The 16966-nt window shown below is 40.4% G+C and overlaps 1 protein-coding gene across 4 annotated transcripts in view; it reads right to left on the reverse strand.

Annotated features, from left to right (window-relative positions):
* The window catches only part of FBXW2 (F-box and WD repeat domain containing 2), a 31869-nt gene that overhangs the window by 5289 nt on the left and 9614 nt on the right, over positions 1 to 16966 (reverse strand). For all 4 annotated transcript variants that reach the window (XM_059925481.1, XM_059925485.1, XM_059925483.1 and 1 more), the window contains 4 exons: positions 12016 to 12210; positions 9829 to 9962; positions 5160 to 5246; positions 4377 to 4546 (listed from right to left, as the gene is read on the reverse strand). In XM_059925481.1, the coding sequence (XP_059781464.1) occupies positions 4377 to 4546; positions 5160 to 5246; positions 9829 to 9962; positions 12016 to 12210 (586 nt within the window). The remainder of the gene's footprint in view (positions 1 to 4376; positions 4547 to 5159; positions 5247 to 9828; positions 9963 to 12015; positions 12211 to 16966) is intronic.

Here is a 16966-nt window from a genome sequence, read left to right on the forward strand (position 1 = left end):
AAATAATTTGGCTAAGCATTCACAACTAGTTAGTTACCAGTCAGAACAGGAGGGTAACACTCAACTCTTACCACTAGGTAAAAACTACTATACGGTCACCCCTTGTTATCCAAAGGGATTGGTTCCTGGACGTCCTCAGATACCCAAATCCGAGGATGCTCCAGTCCCTTACATAAAATGGTGTAGTACAGCTGGCCCTCCACATCCATGGATGCAGAGCACACGGATATGGAGGGCCGATGGTACTGGCCTAGGGGAACCTTCCCAAGCCCAGAACAAAGACTAAAAACCAAGTGACTCAGACTCAGTGCTTCTCTATTCGGCACGTAGCAAACACAAGTTCCTCTCTAAGAACAGCAGAGGCTGAAAATATAAAGTTCCCCCAAATAATTCAGAAACATTTATTAATAGATTGATAATAAGTTAGAGAAAACTGGGAGAGAGTTGGGAGGACAGCCTTAACCGTCTCAGGTTGGCAGTTCCTAAAACATCGACGACAAAGGCAGAAAGTGGGAGGGACCTTGCCAAACAGGAACACAAATGAAAAAAAAACAAAACAAAACGAAACCCTCCGTCTCTCTTATCTGCACATTTAGTAAGGCGAAAAGTTGACGTCCTCTTTGGAGGCACTAGGAAAAGAGCTATAAGACAAGGGATATTCAAATTCTGCTGTGACAATATATTTGAGCCTAGGTGAGACTCCAGTTTATCCTACATCTTAACAAGGACACTACCAACTAGTGTTATGTCCAAGAGGTCAACCAGAAGGGACAGGGCCTGGTAACCAGGACAAGCAAGGAGCAGCTGAAGAATATGAGCTTGAGGTGGGGAGAAAGCAGTGGCAGGGACAGGGAAGCTATACACGATCATCACCTTTCAATAGTGAAGGACGCGTGAGAGGCCAGGCATTAGGCGCTCTAGCAGAGAGAACGAAGGTCAAAGGGAAAGACCGTTACAAAGGAGCAGATTTCAGTCTGGTATCAGGAAGGGAGGGGATTTAGCAGTGAAGAATAAGACCTGTTCCTCACACTCAACCAGTCCAAAACAACCTTCTTAACCTGTTTCTCGTCTTCATTTCCTTGCTTGCTCATTCACCCAGCTGCTCAAGCTAGGAAACATGGCAACCATGCAAATCTCAAACCACAAATCCAATCACCAAGATCTACTGATTTTACCTCCTAAACTTTCCTTTAATTTATTCACTACTACCTGAATTGCCCCAACTCTGACCCAGGACATCACCTTTGCCTGCACTACTACCAAGAGTTTTCAATGGGTGCCCCCACATCTGCCCTTGGCCCCTCCCAATCAGTTAACCTCACACTAAAATCTAATCCTATCAGATTTTAAACTTTTAAACCCTTCAACGGCTCTCTACTGCACGCACGTCTGCCACTCTGGCCCTCTTTCAGTCACTCAGATGCACCGGGCTCCTGCGTCTCAGGGCCTTTCAGCAGGCTGCCCTCGCAGTCTACAGTGCTCCTCACTGCACTCTCGCCCCGGCACTTAGTTAAATGCATCTACTCATCCTTTAGAGCTTGGCCCGAATCTCCTCCTCAAAGAAGCTTTCCTTTACTCCTCAAACTAGGCAGGGTCTCAAAGTACCCCGAACCATGTTGCTCTTATCCCAACCATGAAAACACCTGCATGTAGTCAGCTGTTTAATGTCAGCCTTCCCTGGTTAGCCATTTCCACACGTTTGGTAAGTATCTCTGCTGGTTCCCAGCGTATATCACAGTGCCTGACACACAGGTTAAATAAATAAGTATCTGCTAATGACTAGAGCAGTGGTGGAGTAAGCGTGGGAAAACACAAATTCCTACAAGAGAGAGCCAAAGGAAACTGGGGAAAGCAGCAGGAAAGTCTAGTAAGTCCCACATCATCAACACCAGCAGAAAATGACCAGAAACTTGGAAAACAGAGTGGCTAGGGGACAGGACTTAAGCCTGAGGAAGTTGAGCTGACTCCGAAGACCCCAGCACAAATGTGCTGCAGGACAGAACACAGGTCCTGACAGGCTCACAGCACCTTCTACTTTGATTACTTTAGAACTGTAAACAGACATCCCTGCTGTGCACTCTGGGCCCTTAAACCTACAAGACCCCACCTGCTGTACTGAGATAACCTAGCTCAAGGGATTGCACCATAACTTAGCTTTATGCAGCAACATGCTACTATTTGTGCTTTCTTTTCAATCAGCATCAAAGCTTACAGAATGCAACCTGGTCCTGGCAACTGAGGCCACAGGATTTGTACCAAGATTTCAAAAGGAGGCTGTTATATTCATGTTTGAGGGGAAAAAGCAAGAGATAAAATAGCCCCTTTTCAAAAAAAAAAAAAAAAAAATCTGAACTTAGTACTTGCTAGCAGCAAACAATCTTGCAGGTTTATTGGTTACAGCTAGTATATCCAAACATCAAAAATTAACAGAACTTTCATCTGGGACTCTGGACTCTATATGCCATTCTGAGTAGGAAGCACACACGAGAATATAGGATCAAATTAAACCTTTAGAGACTCTCAAACTCTAAGCATTAATCAGATTATAATACCTCTATTCCACCTCGCCTCTTCACCCGTCTCCCAAATTTTAATTCAAAACAAAAACAATATTAAACTATCAAAGATCTGATTTTCCCACGGTGACTAAGGTCGTATCTGCGGGGAACTGGTTCCAGGACCCCCTTGGATAACAAAATGCATGGACGCTCAAGTCGTTTGTATAAAATGGTGTAGTATCTGCATATAACCTACACACATCCTCCCGTATACTTCAAATCATCTCTAGATTACTTACATCTAATACAATGCAAATGCTATGTAAATAGTTGCTGGTGCACGGCAAATTCAAGTTTTGCTTTTTGGAACTTTCTGGACATTTTTTTAAAAAAATATTTTCGATCCTCAGTTGGTTGAATCTGTGGGTGCGGAACCCATGGCCAAAGGTACTTCAATTTCTTACTTTGCAAAGAATCAAGTTCTTTCAAAAGTTCCTTCTCTCTGGCTTGCTGGTTCCTTAAGCATATGCCTGCCCGATGATCCAACCACGGATGGATGGATGGATGGGTGGATGGGTGGATGGATGGATGGATGGATGGATGGATGCTGGACTAGGGTGAGCTGTGGGATATTGGGCAAGGCCCTTATCCTCTTTCAGCTTCAGTTTCCCCATCTATAAAATGAAGAGGTTGGACTAATGTCTTCTGGCATCTGTTCCAGTCTTTTTTTGTCAAAATGTAACTATCAATCATTTCTAGAAATTATTCTGAAAGCTTGGAAATCTAACTGGTGAGAAATGTAGGTCTAACTCCAGGAAGACATAAATGAGGTTGTAACTTTACGACCAGAGAGACTGGGCCCACCGAAGTCCTGCTGGCTAGTAGGATCAGACCTCATACAAGTTCACCTCAAACAGTCATGCATAAAACCAATGAAGAAAATGTTCAGTTTCTGTCCCCAGGCCAGCACTTCCTGAAGCATGCTATGGAACACTAATTCTGTGAGCTGTTAACATGTGCTCCTCAAAACAAGGGCTCTGTGCACAATACATGTGAGGTACAGTAGGTTAAACAAATTAAAACAGGTTTCTTTATGTAGGACTTCTCACACCTATTAGTAATAAAAACCTGTCAGGTCCTCTGCTAGGTCCTCATTACAGGCATTTCATTTAACCTTTACTTTACAGGTGAGACAATTCAGACACAGAAAGGTTAAGAAACTTACATAAAATCACACAGCTCATAAGAAAGAGAACTAGGTCTTAAACCAAGGTTTATTTATCACCGAAGTAGGTTCTCTTAATCACCATGTCACTGGCTTCCAACAGCCTCCAATACGCTAACAGATACCACCAGTATCCAAGAGGGGTCTATGATATACAGTGAATCACAAAATTATTTGTCTATAGACCTCTATTTCTTTCTTTGGAGAGAAACTCTGCAGGTTGTAATTTTCTCCAAGTTTCTCTGTCTTTCTGCTAGTCAGCGGAAAGCCACTCAATCCCTCAACACAGAATTTCAACTGACCAGGAAGTAGAACTTAAAATATTAGAACTAGAGGAGATCTGAAAGATCTTTTCATCCAAACTCTTCATTTTCCAGAGAAGCTGGAAGGGGAATTCAGAAATTCTTAAAGTGGAAGTAACTCAGAGTAAGAAGAGGGCTTAGAACCTAGACCCTCTACATTCTAACATATAACTCTTTCTAATTTAATTACCACCTTTAAAACATTTTTATGTGTGAGATTTTCAGCACAGAACTGATGGAGTAAACATTTCCCCAAAGCAAGTTACTAACTGGTTTATGGAAATATTTAGTTTTGTCTTTATTATTAAACTGCAACAAACTGTTAAAGGTAAAGGTCCAAGGGAATATTACCTGAGAATATCATAACTGGCAAAGTCCCACTGGTAGAGACCCAGTGCTGAACTACAGACAATGTATTTGCCATCAAAATGAAGTCTTGGCTGCAGGCAGATACTTCTATCCTCAGAGACAGACAACGTCTTTAAGCACTTACAGTTAATTTCTCTCCCAATTGGCCAAATCTACAGATAAGAGAAAATTAGGAAAGATGAGAGATCACATCACCATAGAAAAGCCTGTCCTTAAACAATGTGGCTTGTGTTTGCTGACGTCAAATACAAAGTGAAGTAAACTGGAAAGACCACAGGTTTTACAGCTGAAGCATGGGTTCAAATTCTGATTTGGCACGTATGTGTTGTGTAATCTTGGGTAAAATATTTAACCTCTTTGAACCTCAGTTCCTGCCGTGAAGATGGTTAGTGCCTACCATATGGAACAGTTTAAAAGATGCAATAAAAATACATGTAACAGTGCTCTGTAAACTTTTTTGCAAATTGCTATTATTATTATACAAGTAAATGTTTATGTTTTCATACTTTAGATCTAAGAACTGAGGAGAGCAGGAGATATATGTCTTAAGAAAAGGTAAGAACGCATCGAAGATAAATTTCTGTGGATTTTTTTTCCCCCTTCATTTACAAATCAGAGTTAGAAACTGCCTAGAACACAGGAAAATGAACAATTCTCTTTCCAGTGGGTTTAAGAGGGCTTAAAGACATTCCTTCCTCCCTTGAAATATTCCCCCTGTGCTACACTCTTTCATAAGGCAAATTAATGGCGGAAAAAAAACCTCACCTTGATCTCATATTTGTCTGCACTTAAGAGGATGTAGTCTCCAGGGCTGTGCAAGAGAGACTTGACTTTGCACTTTTGCAAGACCACCTAGAAATAATAAATATCCATGTTACAGAAAGATCCTTTTAGTACTGTTCTTATCCCTTTTAATTAAAATATGAAAAAGAGCTCAAAATGATATGGTATGTGAGTAATCTATAACTCTATGTTAACTATAACACAAGTTAACCTTTACTAAGAGTTTTACTATTACCAGATTCTTTACTTTATTAGCAAGACCTAAAAGTGTCTAATGCTGCCAGCATTTACTCTTAGCTTTAGTCTGGAAGCAAACATTAGGACTGACTTTAAAAATTATAAAACATGACTTCATAAAAAATGTGAGGGATAGGAAAGAAAAAAGTCCATTCACATAGTAGATACAAATGACCTGTTTTCATAAGCGTGTGCATCATAAAGGGAAAAGCACTCGACTTGGGACCAGAATCTGTCATATGTTGACTCTGCAGCCTTGGGAAGGACCATCTAACCTCTTCGTTTCTCAGTTTCCTCATCTTTAAAATAGGGGATGGGGCACCTATTATCTCAGATAATTGTAGTGAAAATGAAATAAAACAATGAAAATAATAATGTAACAGAAGCTAACATTCCATTAGCATGTGGGATAATCTGTGAACACTAGCTTCTGGTTATTTTAGGAATAAATCAGCATAAAGTGAGAGGGGAGGCCAGGCTCACTCATTCAGAAGCCTGGGTTGCAGATTCAAATGAAACTGACAGACCTGCTACTGAGTGCCAGGCACCCTGCTGGGTTCTGTCCCATCATCTCATTTAGTACTCACAGGAACATTTAGCAGATGATGAAACTCAGGCCCTGAAGGGAAGAGTAACTTATCTAAGACATCTCAGTCAGTGTCCTGGCCCCAAGTCCACTGTTTTTAACACAACACCAACTTGTCTTATATAACTTTTCTATTTAAAATTGAATGCACCCAGTACAGAATTTTTTCCCCCAATATTTTTATTGTGGTAAAATACACGTAACATAAAATGTAGAATCTTAACCATTTTTAAGTGTACAGTTCGGTGGTATTACTGGTCTTCTCACACAATCACTCACCCAGTCTAAAACCCACTAGTCATCGGATTCTTTCTTCTTCTTTGTTCCCCATGAGTAAGTTCAGTTGGCTTTACCTTAAAGACACATCCTTCGTGTACGCCCTTCTCTTTCTTTATTGCCACCCAAGTCCAAGCCGTGGGTCTCTTTTGCTTAGACTACTGCAAAAGCCTAACTGGCCACCCTGCATCCATTTGTGCCCCACTCTAACCCATTTTTCACTCAGCAGTTATCTTCTTAAAACATGAATCACACCAGACTCTTGCTCAGAATGCATCAATTGCTTTCTACTATACTTACAATAATCCAGAATCTTTAATGAGGTCTAGTAAAGCGTACGTGCTGGCCCCTCTCCCACACCTCCCCCAACTACACCACAGCTCCGCTGGCCTTCCAGGGCATCAGCTTATCAAATGTTCTAGGCTCTTTCCCACCCCAGGGCCTGTGCACATACGGTACCCTCTGGAACACTCCATTTACACAGTTACCTCCCATTTATTCTTCACATTTGGCCCCTTCTCTAAAAGCTTTCCCTGAATCAAACTGAATTAGACTCTGCACTTTTCCTCCATAGCACTTAACACAATTTGTGAACTTGTGAAATTACTAATAACTATTCCTCCTACTAGACTAACATTCGCATCAAGCCTGGGTCTGTTTTGCTCACTCTTGCATCCTTAGCCCCTCACAGAATAGCATGATAAGCTCAAGAAAAGTGTTTCTGCATGGCATTTCCACTTTTTAAATGCCTTTTGATCCTCACAGCAATCGTTTTTTTGAAAACCAGAAGACATCACAACATTCTTCTAAAGATCCTGTACATTTTTGTTTCACTTCTTGCGAGCATTATTTTCTCCTCCTTCCTCCTTCCCTTTCTTCGCAATTTATTTAAACTAAAAAACCAAAAAACACTGTCCACCCATTTCTCCCACTCCCCACATCCCACCCCCTGCCTCTGGCAACCACTAATCTGTTCTCTGTATCTATGAGCTTGGCTTTTTTTTTCCCCTGTAGAGTCCACATATAAGAGAGATCGTATGGTATTTGCCTCTTTTTTGTCTTACCTCACTTAGCATAATGCCCTTGAGGTCCATCCATTTGTCACATATGGCAAGATTTCATTCTTTTTTTACAGCTAAATAATATTTCAATACATATATCCCTTCATCCATCTATGGACACTTTGGTTGTTTCCATATCTTGGCTATTGTAAATAACGTTGCAATGAACATGGGGGTGCATGTATCTTTCTGAGTTAGTGTTTTCAATTTCTTTGGATAAATACCCAGAAGTGGAATTGCTGGATCATGCGGAAGTTCTATTTTTCATCCTTTGAGGAACTTCCAAACTGTTTTCCGTAGTGGCTGCACCAATTTACATTCCCCTAAAAGTGAACAAAGCTTCCCTTTTCTCCACAATCTCACGAACACCTGTTATTTCTTGTCTTTTTGATAATAGTCATTCTAACTAGTATGACGTGATATCTCATTGTGGGTTTTTTCCCCCTAATATTTATTTATTTAGTTGGCTGTGCTGGGTCTTAGTTGTGGCACGTGGGATCTTCATTGCCACGTGTGGGATCTTTGTTGCAGCATGCGGGATCTTTTTTATAGTTGCGGCATCTTTGTTGCAGCATGCAGGATCTTTTTTATAGTTGCGGCATACAAGATCTAGTTCTCTGACCAGGGATTGAACCTGGACCCCCTGCACTGGGAGCGCAGAGTCTTAACCACTGGACCACCACGGAAGTCTCTCATTGTGGTTTTGATTTGCATTTCCCTGATGGTTAATTATGTTGAACATCTTTTCATTTACTTGTTAGTTGTTGTCTTCATTTATCATCTATAGGTCTTCTTTGGAAAAATGTTCAGATCTTCTGCCCATTTTTTAATCAGATTGTTTGGTTTTTTGCTATTGAGTTGTATGAGTTATTTATCTATTTTGGATATTAGCCCCGATCTGATATATAATTTGCAAATATTTTCTCCCATTCAGTAGGTTACCTCTTAATTTCGTTAACAGTTTCTTTTGCTGTGCAGAAGCTTTTTAGTATGGTGTAGTCCCACTTATTTATTTTTGCTTTTGTTGCTTTTGGTGTCAGATTCAAAAAATCATTGCCAAAACCTATGTCAAGATGCTTACTATGTCTTCTTCTAGTCTTAAGTTTTATGATTTCAGGTGTCAAGAAGTTCAAATCTTTACTCGATTTTGAGTTAATTTTTATGTATGGTGTAAGACAGTGGTTGAGTTTCATTCTTTTGTATGTGGCCCTTCAGTTTTCCCAACACCATTTACTGAAGAGACTGCCCTTTCCCCACTGTATATTCTTGGCTCCTTTGTCATAAATGAATTGACCATATATATGTGGGTTTATTTCTGGGCTATTTATTCTGTTCCATTGATCTATGTGTCTGTTCTGCCAATACCATAGTTTTAACTACTATATCTTTGTCATATAGTTTGAAAGCATGATGCCTTCAGCTTTGTGCTTTTTCAAGATTGTTTTGGCTTTTTGAGGTTTTTTGTGGTTCCATACAAATTTTAGGATTATTTGTCTTATTTCCTTGAAAAATGCCATTGGAATTTTGATAGGGATTGCACTGAATCTGTAGATTGCTTTGGGTAGTATGAACATTTTAACAATACCGATTGTTCCAATCCATGAGCATGAAATACCTTTCCATTTATTTGTGTCTACTTCAATTTCCTTCATTAATGCCTTGCAGTTTTCAATATACAGGTCTTTCTGTTATATACTGGTTAAACTTATTCCTAGGTATTTTATTCTTTTTGATGCAATTGTAAATGGGACTGTTTTCTTTATTTCTCTGTCTGATAGTTCATTATTAGTGTACAGAAAGGCAACAGATTTTTGTGTATAGATTTTACATCTTGCAACTTTACATGTAGTTTACAAGTTCTAACAGTTTTCTGATGGAGTCATCAAAATATCATGCATCTGCAAATACTGACAGTTTTACCTCTTCCTTTCCAACATGGATCCCTTTTTTTCCTTTTCTGCTCTGTCTAGGACTTCCAATTGTATGTTGAATCAATGTGGCTAGAAACCAGCACAATGTTCTTTTAAAGAGCCTGTACATTTTTCTTCCACTTCTTGCAAGCATTTTCTTTTTTAAAATGAAAATTTTAAAATTTTCTCATTTAAAAATATGCTTATCCTAAAGGGAAAAAAGTACTCAATTCCACAAGAAATAATCATCTTCAACATTTTAGTGCAAAAACACATTTAGAAACTGTCGTCATACTCTACATAGTTTTTTGTATGTAACCTGTTTTATTTGCTCCCTCTACCCACCTAATATATTGTGGGCATCTTTCCATGTCCATAAGTCACTCATTCATTGAACTATTTACTGAGTGTCTTTTACATGTTGGTCACTGTTATATACCATCATGCTTTGTGGTTGTATCTATCCCATCTTATGACTCATCTACCACTTATGAGGCAGCATCTACCATCCCCCATCCCACCCCCAGCTCCCCCACCCTCAGCAAGACTGATGTCAACATTTCTTCTGTAGGTCTTCCTACCTTGGTGACCCATTCTGTGTGCCCGGTGAGTGTGTTCAGGCATGTCCCAGCAGATAAAGCCCATACTTTCACAGTGAAGTCTGCAGAGCCACTCACCAAGATGTCCAGTTCATCATTGTAGTCGACGCTAAACACTAGTATATACAACACACACAAAGTTAAAATACGCCTTTGCCTGTGGGTCTTTCATAGTAGAGTTCAATTACATTTATTCTCCCTAGCCGCCCAACTGTATAATTTCTCAACCAGAACTACTGTAGTAATGATGCTTTCTCAACTAGCAATTTTATGCTAAAAAATATATCCATTTCAAAATTCTTGTTATTATCATAGCTGATAATTCTAAGGATGAAAAGCTCCTGGAATAATACAATCTCTTATACTTGTACTAGCTTCAGAGTGAGAGGTAAACCAGTGTAGGAGATAATGGCATTTCTTCTCAGGACTGCCTGCCTGGTACTACATGTAACTTATCTAGCCTATGCAGGAAAAACAGAACATAGGTGGACCTACTCATATTTGTACTATTTACTGCAGTAAGATAAAATGTCAAGAGTATAAGCTGCAAAACAATACCCATACTCAAGAAAAGACAGTGTAATGAGAAAAACAAAACAAAGATCTTAAAGGTCAGACTAAGCCATTCTCTCAAACTGTCTGATTTTCTTTAGAGCTCTATCCCCAGCACCTAAAACAGTGCCTGAGTATCGCAAGTACTCAAATATTTGTTTTTAAATGCCTGCCAAGCTCTAAAGGAACACTGGGGACCCAAAGATGAAGACACTGCTCTTTTCTTTAAGGAACTCAGACTAAGTGAGGGGTGGAAGAGGAAGTCCAAAAAAAAAAAATAAATGTTTACCTCTTGCTAGGGAAACACCAAGGAGAATGACTAACTCTGCCCAGGGGTATCAGGGAGGACTTCAGGGAAGAGGCGATATTGGAGATGGGCCCTGAATGATGAGTAGAATTTATCAAGAAAAGAAAGAGAATACTGCAGGTAGAGGGAAGAGCAAAGGCATGGAGTTAGGTAAAGCCACAGCAATGTCCAGGGAACAGCAAAGAGGAAATTTTTTAGAACAGGGCTCTCAAAGCTGACCAGGTATAAAATCACCTGGAAGTCAATGTACAACCCTGGACACTGTGGAAATATTACACTCAGTTTGATATATAAGTTCCACGTTAAATCATATATCTTCAAAATATTAATTTCTACAACAAACAAGTGGTAGCAGAGAAGACTGAAGAAAAATGTACAGGATGACAAACAAAATGGGGGGGGACTTGGTTTTTTGCCATAAAACAGCTAGGTTTACATTAAAGAATTACTGAGTACCAGGTATGGTGCAAGGAATTCAGGACCTAAGTGTCAATAAGACAGGCAGGATCCCTGTCCTTCTGGAGCTTACAGGTTGGTGGGGAAACAAGGTTATCATACTTACTTGTATTGATATGATAAGTGTTACACACGTATTGGGAAACCTACAGCAGAGAAACTCAACCTGTTTAGGGAGTCCAGGAAGGCTGCTCATAAGTGTCTCAAGAGCATAGACTATGATTCTCAGGGGCTAATGCAGTGGGTAAAGGGCAGAAAGGAAGAAGGGAGCAGCTGCACAAGAGGCTAGGAACTTCATCAACATGATTTCTGCACAGAGCTCCAAAATACAGTGAAGCAGAGGGAGAAGCTCAGATCTGAAGGCTATGTTCAAATGACCAGTTTTTTACAAACTAAGGCTGCTGTAAAATTATTGTCAACCAAGCTCCAATTTGATATAATCTGTATAGTCACTCCAAATGATTTCCAGTCCTAATTCTACAAATAAAGAGGACTGAATTTACAAGTGTAGCACTTATTCAATTTGGAGGTACGGAATCCGATCAAAACAGAGGGGGCTGACTGTTCAATAGGATATAAATGAAACAGGGGAAAAGAAGAACTGCCTCTCCTAGCATAAGGGTATAAAGGACATAAGAGTTAAAAAATGGGCCAAGGAAAAGCAAAATTAGGGGGAAAATTCCAAAAAAGAATAACTTGAATAAAGGGATTAACTGTAGTGACTGAGAAAGAAATTGGGGGAAAGACAGGTTAAATTAAAAAACAAAAACAAAAAAGGGATCACATTCTTGGCTCCTGGCTTTAAGGAATGAGGGTAAAGTAGCTGTTGAAACCCTTGAAGAAAGGCAACCCACCCGCCCCCGTGTGCCCCCGGAAGTGCTGGGTCCTGGCTCCGGAACTCCATTCCCAGCAGGCCACAGTGTTGTCAAAGGAGCCTGTCACAAGCTTCTGCTCATCAAACTTCACCGCTGCACAAGTGTGGGTCTGGATGCCATAAACACACTGCCCTGTGCTCACATCCCATAGTTTTGCAGACAAGTCATCTGACCCTTCAAGAGAAAAACAGGGAGGTTAGTAAGAAAACAAACACTAAAGAAGGAAAATCAATTCCCCAAACCATGGTATTCTTAAAGGAGAACCTTAACAGTCACCTCCTCTAGCACTCTCACTTAATAGCTGGGAAAACCAAAGCATGGAGACAGTAACACATCTTGCTCTGGGTCACCAGAATACTGTTAACAGCCCTGAGACTGAGTCCAAGCCTTTTGGTTTAGTCCTTTTCCCTTAACTTTCCAGGTTATAGCGTGGTGTTAGACTAAAGCACCCTTTGGTGCTTCCACTTGTAAATTTTCCCAAATCTTTGGCTATCATGAGCTCTCTGACTTAAGCTTAAAATGGTGGGTACCACCTATGACTGGATGTGTACACTTGCATGCCTGTCCATTACCCAACAATTTTGAACAAATAAAGAATGTTGAATAGTAAAGTTGTCTGCTGGAACATGTTCTACTCTAAGGCAAATCATAGATAAGCCTCCAATCACTGGTTAACTTCTGCAAAGGCTAACTGCTAATTTCTTGAGCCATCTTGAAATATGTGAAGGAACTTCAAAGAAAACTAGACATAAATTATTCTCAGACGTTCACAACAACTCAACAAAGAGCTTGTAAAGCCTCTTAAGATCCTGCAGAAAAGAGGGTAGGTTTTACTTCTGCCTCTGATGAAAATATTATACTGATTATGGTGACAATTCAGGACCTTGTCTTAATCACATTTAAAATCCTAACGATGAACTCACGTCTCACAATTTACCTGTATAAAAGTAAGAATAAGAATTGACGAAGAGGGAATTCCCTGGCGGTCCAGTGGTTAGGACTCTGCGCTTCCACTGCAGGGGAAACAGGTTCGATCCCTCGTCAGGGAACTAAGATCCCGCATGCTGCACAGCGCAGCCAAAAAAAAAAAAAAAGAACTGACAAAGAAAAAACCATTCTGAAGCTACAAAAATGCAGTCCCTGTAATAAGGACATGGTATCTTGGAAAAGCACCAACTGATCAGTTTTCAAAAAGCTTAAATGACTAAATAAAGTTAGCCACAATGCCACCTTTAAGGGTTGATCAAGAGCCACTGTTTCAGACAATGGAAAAATAGCTATCAGTTATGAAACAGGCAGAGTATGAGTTTCAACTGGGGCAAACCCTATGAGAGCATACTGAAATGAAGACTATATTTGTTGTTATTTTACTATTTAAGGATTCAGTTTCCTCTCTATAAAATGAAAGACGAGATTTGGCTGGTGGTTCTCAATGGGCATATGAGGCATCAGAATCATCTGCGGAGCTTTATCAAAACACACGTGCAGGGGCTTTCCTGGTGGCGCAGTGGTTGAGAGTCTGCCTGCCAATGCAGGGGACACGGGTTCGAGCCCTGGTCTGGGAAGACCCCACATGCCGCGGAGCAGCTGGGCCCGTGAGCCACAACTACTGAGCCTGCGCGTCTGGAGCCTGTGCTCCGCAGCAAGAGAGGCCGCGATAGTGAGAGGCCCGCGCACCGCGATGAAGAGTGGCCCCTGCTTGCCGCAACTAGAGGAAGCCCTCGCACAGAAATGAAGACCCAACACAGCCATAAATAAATAAATAAATAATTAAAAAAAAAAAAAAAAAACACACGTGCAAGGCCCTATCTTCAGAGATTCTAACTTAGAACATCTGAGGTAGGATCTAATTACTGTAAAAGCTTGCCAGGTGATTCTAATGTATTAGCAATGCATTGAGAACCAATGATCTAGAACAATACTGTCCAATAGAAATATAAGGCAAGACACATACACAATTTAAATTTTTCTAATATCTACTTTAAAAAGTACAAAAAAAGGGGGACTTCCCTGGTGGCGCAGTGGTTAAGAATCCGCCTGCCAATGCAGGGGACATGGGTTCGAGCCCTGGTCCGGGAAGATCCCACATGCCGCAGAGCAGCTAAGCCTGTGCGCCACAACTACTGAGCCTGCGCTCTAGAGCCCTCAAGCCACAACTACTGAGCCCACGTGCCACAACTACTGAAGCCTGCGCGCCTAGAGCCCGTGCTCCACAACAAGAGAAGCCATCGAATGAGAAGCCCACACACCGCAATGAAGAGTAGCCCCCGCTCGCCACAACTAGAGAAAGCCCACGCACAGCAATGAAGACCCAACGCAGCCAAAAATAAATAAATTTATTTTTAAAAAGTACAAAAAAGGGAAAATAATTTAATATTTTTAACTCAGTATGCCAAAATTATCATCTAACATGTAATCAATATAGAAATTAATGAACTAGTTTACATTCTAAGTCTTCAAAATCCAGTGAGTACTTCCTATTTCACATCTCAGTTTGAACTAGCCGTATCTCAAGTGCTCAAAAGCCATACGTGTTGAGTGGCTACCACACTGGACAGCACAGGTCTAGATAATCTTTAAGGTCCTCTCAGCTTTTTGGTCCAGTTGGCATTTTGTGACTATATTTCTAGGAAGCAAAGCAGGAAAAGAAATCATTTCAGATCCTATCTGAGCTTGGTTCTGATTTATTGCCAGTGTTCAGCCAGGGTCTCATTCATTCATTCATTCAACCCATATTTAGAGAACTTCTGTGTCAGGCAGGGCTCTTGCTCTTACGGTGCTTAGTCTTCCTAGGAAGACAAAAAGGCTAAACAAACAATAATAATTCAGTACAGTAAGTGGTGGGCAGTACAAAAGCCCATAGCAAATACAAGGGGGGGGGGTAAAAGGAGAAAGCGCCCCAGATGAAGCTCCGCTGAGTTTACAATCGTGCTCCTCAGTATCGAGGTGTTCCATGAACATGCCTCAGGAGATGGAGCAACTGGCTCCACAGCTATAGCCTCTGCTTTGTTGTTAAGCCAGGCTGTGGTGTAGGACTGTTGGAAGAAGGAATTTCATGGCTTAAAAAAACCCCCAAACTTTCAGGTATTAACTAGTTGAAATCTAAAGGATGAATAAAGTAATCAGCACCCTCTCCCCAACCGAAAAAAGCAGTATATGCCAGAGCTCAGCCTAAATTTCTGTAAAAGACTAGACAGTAAATATACTAGGCTTTTTGAGCCATAGAGTCTCTGTGGTAATTACTCCACTCTGCTGGATCCAGCCCCTGCAGTTTGTGGTTTACCAATCGCTGGAATATAACTATTAAAGCACCTATTAAATACCTCTCTATATATTACATAAATATATGTGAAGAGGCATTGGGGTCGATTCATAAAGAACTACTTGAATCCATTCTAAAAACTACCTAGGAATTATTTACAATGCTTGTCAAAATGCATTGCCTAAAACATGGACACTGATAACAGTTTGGTATGACTGGGAAATAGTGGCAAGGTCAGGCTGGAGAACTCGGTCGGGAGGATGTTTAACTATGACCTTATCTGCATTTCTGAAAGATCACTATGGCTGCATCAAAGGAAATGGTTTGAAGGGGAGCAAAACTGGAAGCAGGAAGGCCAGTTATAAACTAGGAGGGAGGATAGAGAAAACGTGGCCTATACATACAAAGGATTATTATTCAGCCTTAAGAAGGAAGGAAATTCTGACATACGTGACAACATGGAGGAACCATGGAGACATTATGCTACGTGAAATTCAGTCAGTCACAAAAGAACAAACACTGTAAGATTCTACCCATGAAGTACCTAGAGTAGTCAAATTCAGAGACAGAAAGTAGAATGGTGGTTGCCAGGGGCTGCCGAGGAGGGAATAGGGTGTCAGTGATTAACGAGTACAGTTTCAGTTTGGGAAGATGCTATAAGTTCTGGAGATAGATGGTGGTGATGTCTGCACAACAACGCACTTAAAATGGTTAAAATGATAAATCATATATACTTTACCACAATCTGATAAAAAAAAAGGGAAGATTATCTAAATTAATTATTTAAACTAGTTTATATAGGAAAACATTAGGCCATTCAGTTTTACACCCTAATAAACATCAGAAAACAATCAGGTTGGGTAAAGAGGTTGTAAATACAGCATAGAGGAAAGTGAAAGGGGACTAAATGTAGACTATTTTTCATTATATAAAAGGGGGAAAAAGCCCTCTCAACTCAGAAAACAGGGTGAAAACAGTCTTTGATATAAAAATTACAGAGATGGGTAATGTAACAAAGGTAAGCAGAAAAATGAGCCGTAACCCAAATAGAGTAAGCTATCTTATCAAGTTAAGTTTAAATATTTAACTGGTAGAATCAGATCTCAGCTCTCAAACCACCCCTCTGAGTTATTTGACTCTGTTAACCAACTGAATAAACATTTACCAGTGCCTCTTCAAGTCAGGCAACTTTCATTCTCCTTCTTGAAACTCTCTTCATTACCCTTGTTTCTTTACCTCTCCCCTTTCTGAGTACACTCAAAGGATCCCCCCTATGCTCTATCTTCTCCTCTCTACATCTCCTTTTAAAATTTCACTTACAGCCATAGCTGTGATGTGACTAACTCCTAAATCATTCTCTCTAGCCCTGAGCACTCTCCAAAGCTCTCACCCAGCATTTCCAGATACTGTGGGAATCTCCACTTTGACATCCAAATGAATTCAGTTCATCCTAAATTGAATTCCATCTATCCTCTTCAATTTATCCCTTCATTTTCTATTCTTTTACTACTACTACTATCTTCCCAGTTATACACGCAGCTAGAAGCCTTCAGCCATTTTTGAAATCTCCCTATTCCTTACCACATATCCGATTCATTGCCAAATCCTGTCAATTCTATTTCAATAGCTGCTCTTCTCTGCAACTGCTACTTTTAAAAATCTCTACCC

The sequence above is a fragment of the Balaenoptera ricei genome, chromosome 6 (genome assembly GCF_028023285.1).
Source record: "Balaenoptera ricei isolate mBalRic1 chromosome 6, mBalRic1.hap2, whole genome shotgun sequence".
NCBI classification, from domain to species: domain Eukaryota; kingdom Metazoa; phylum Chordata; class Mammalia; order Artiodactyla; family Balaenopteridae; genus Balaenoptera; species Balaenoptera ricei.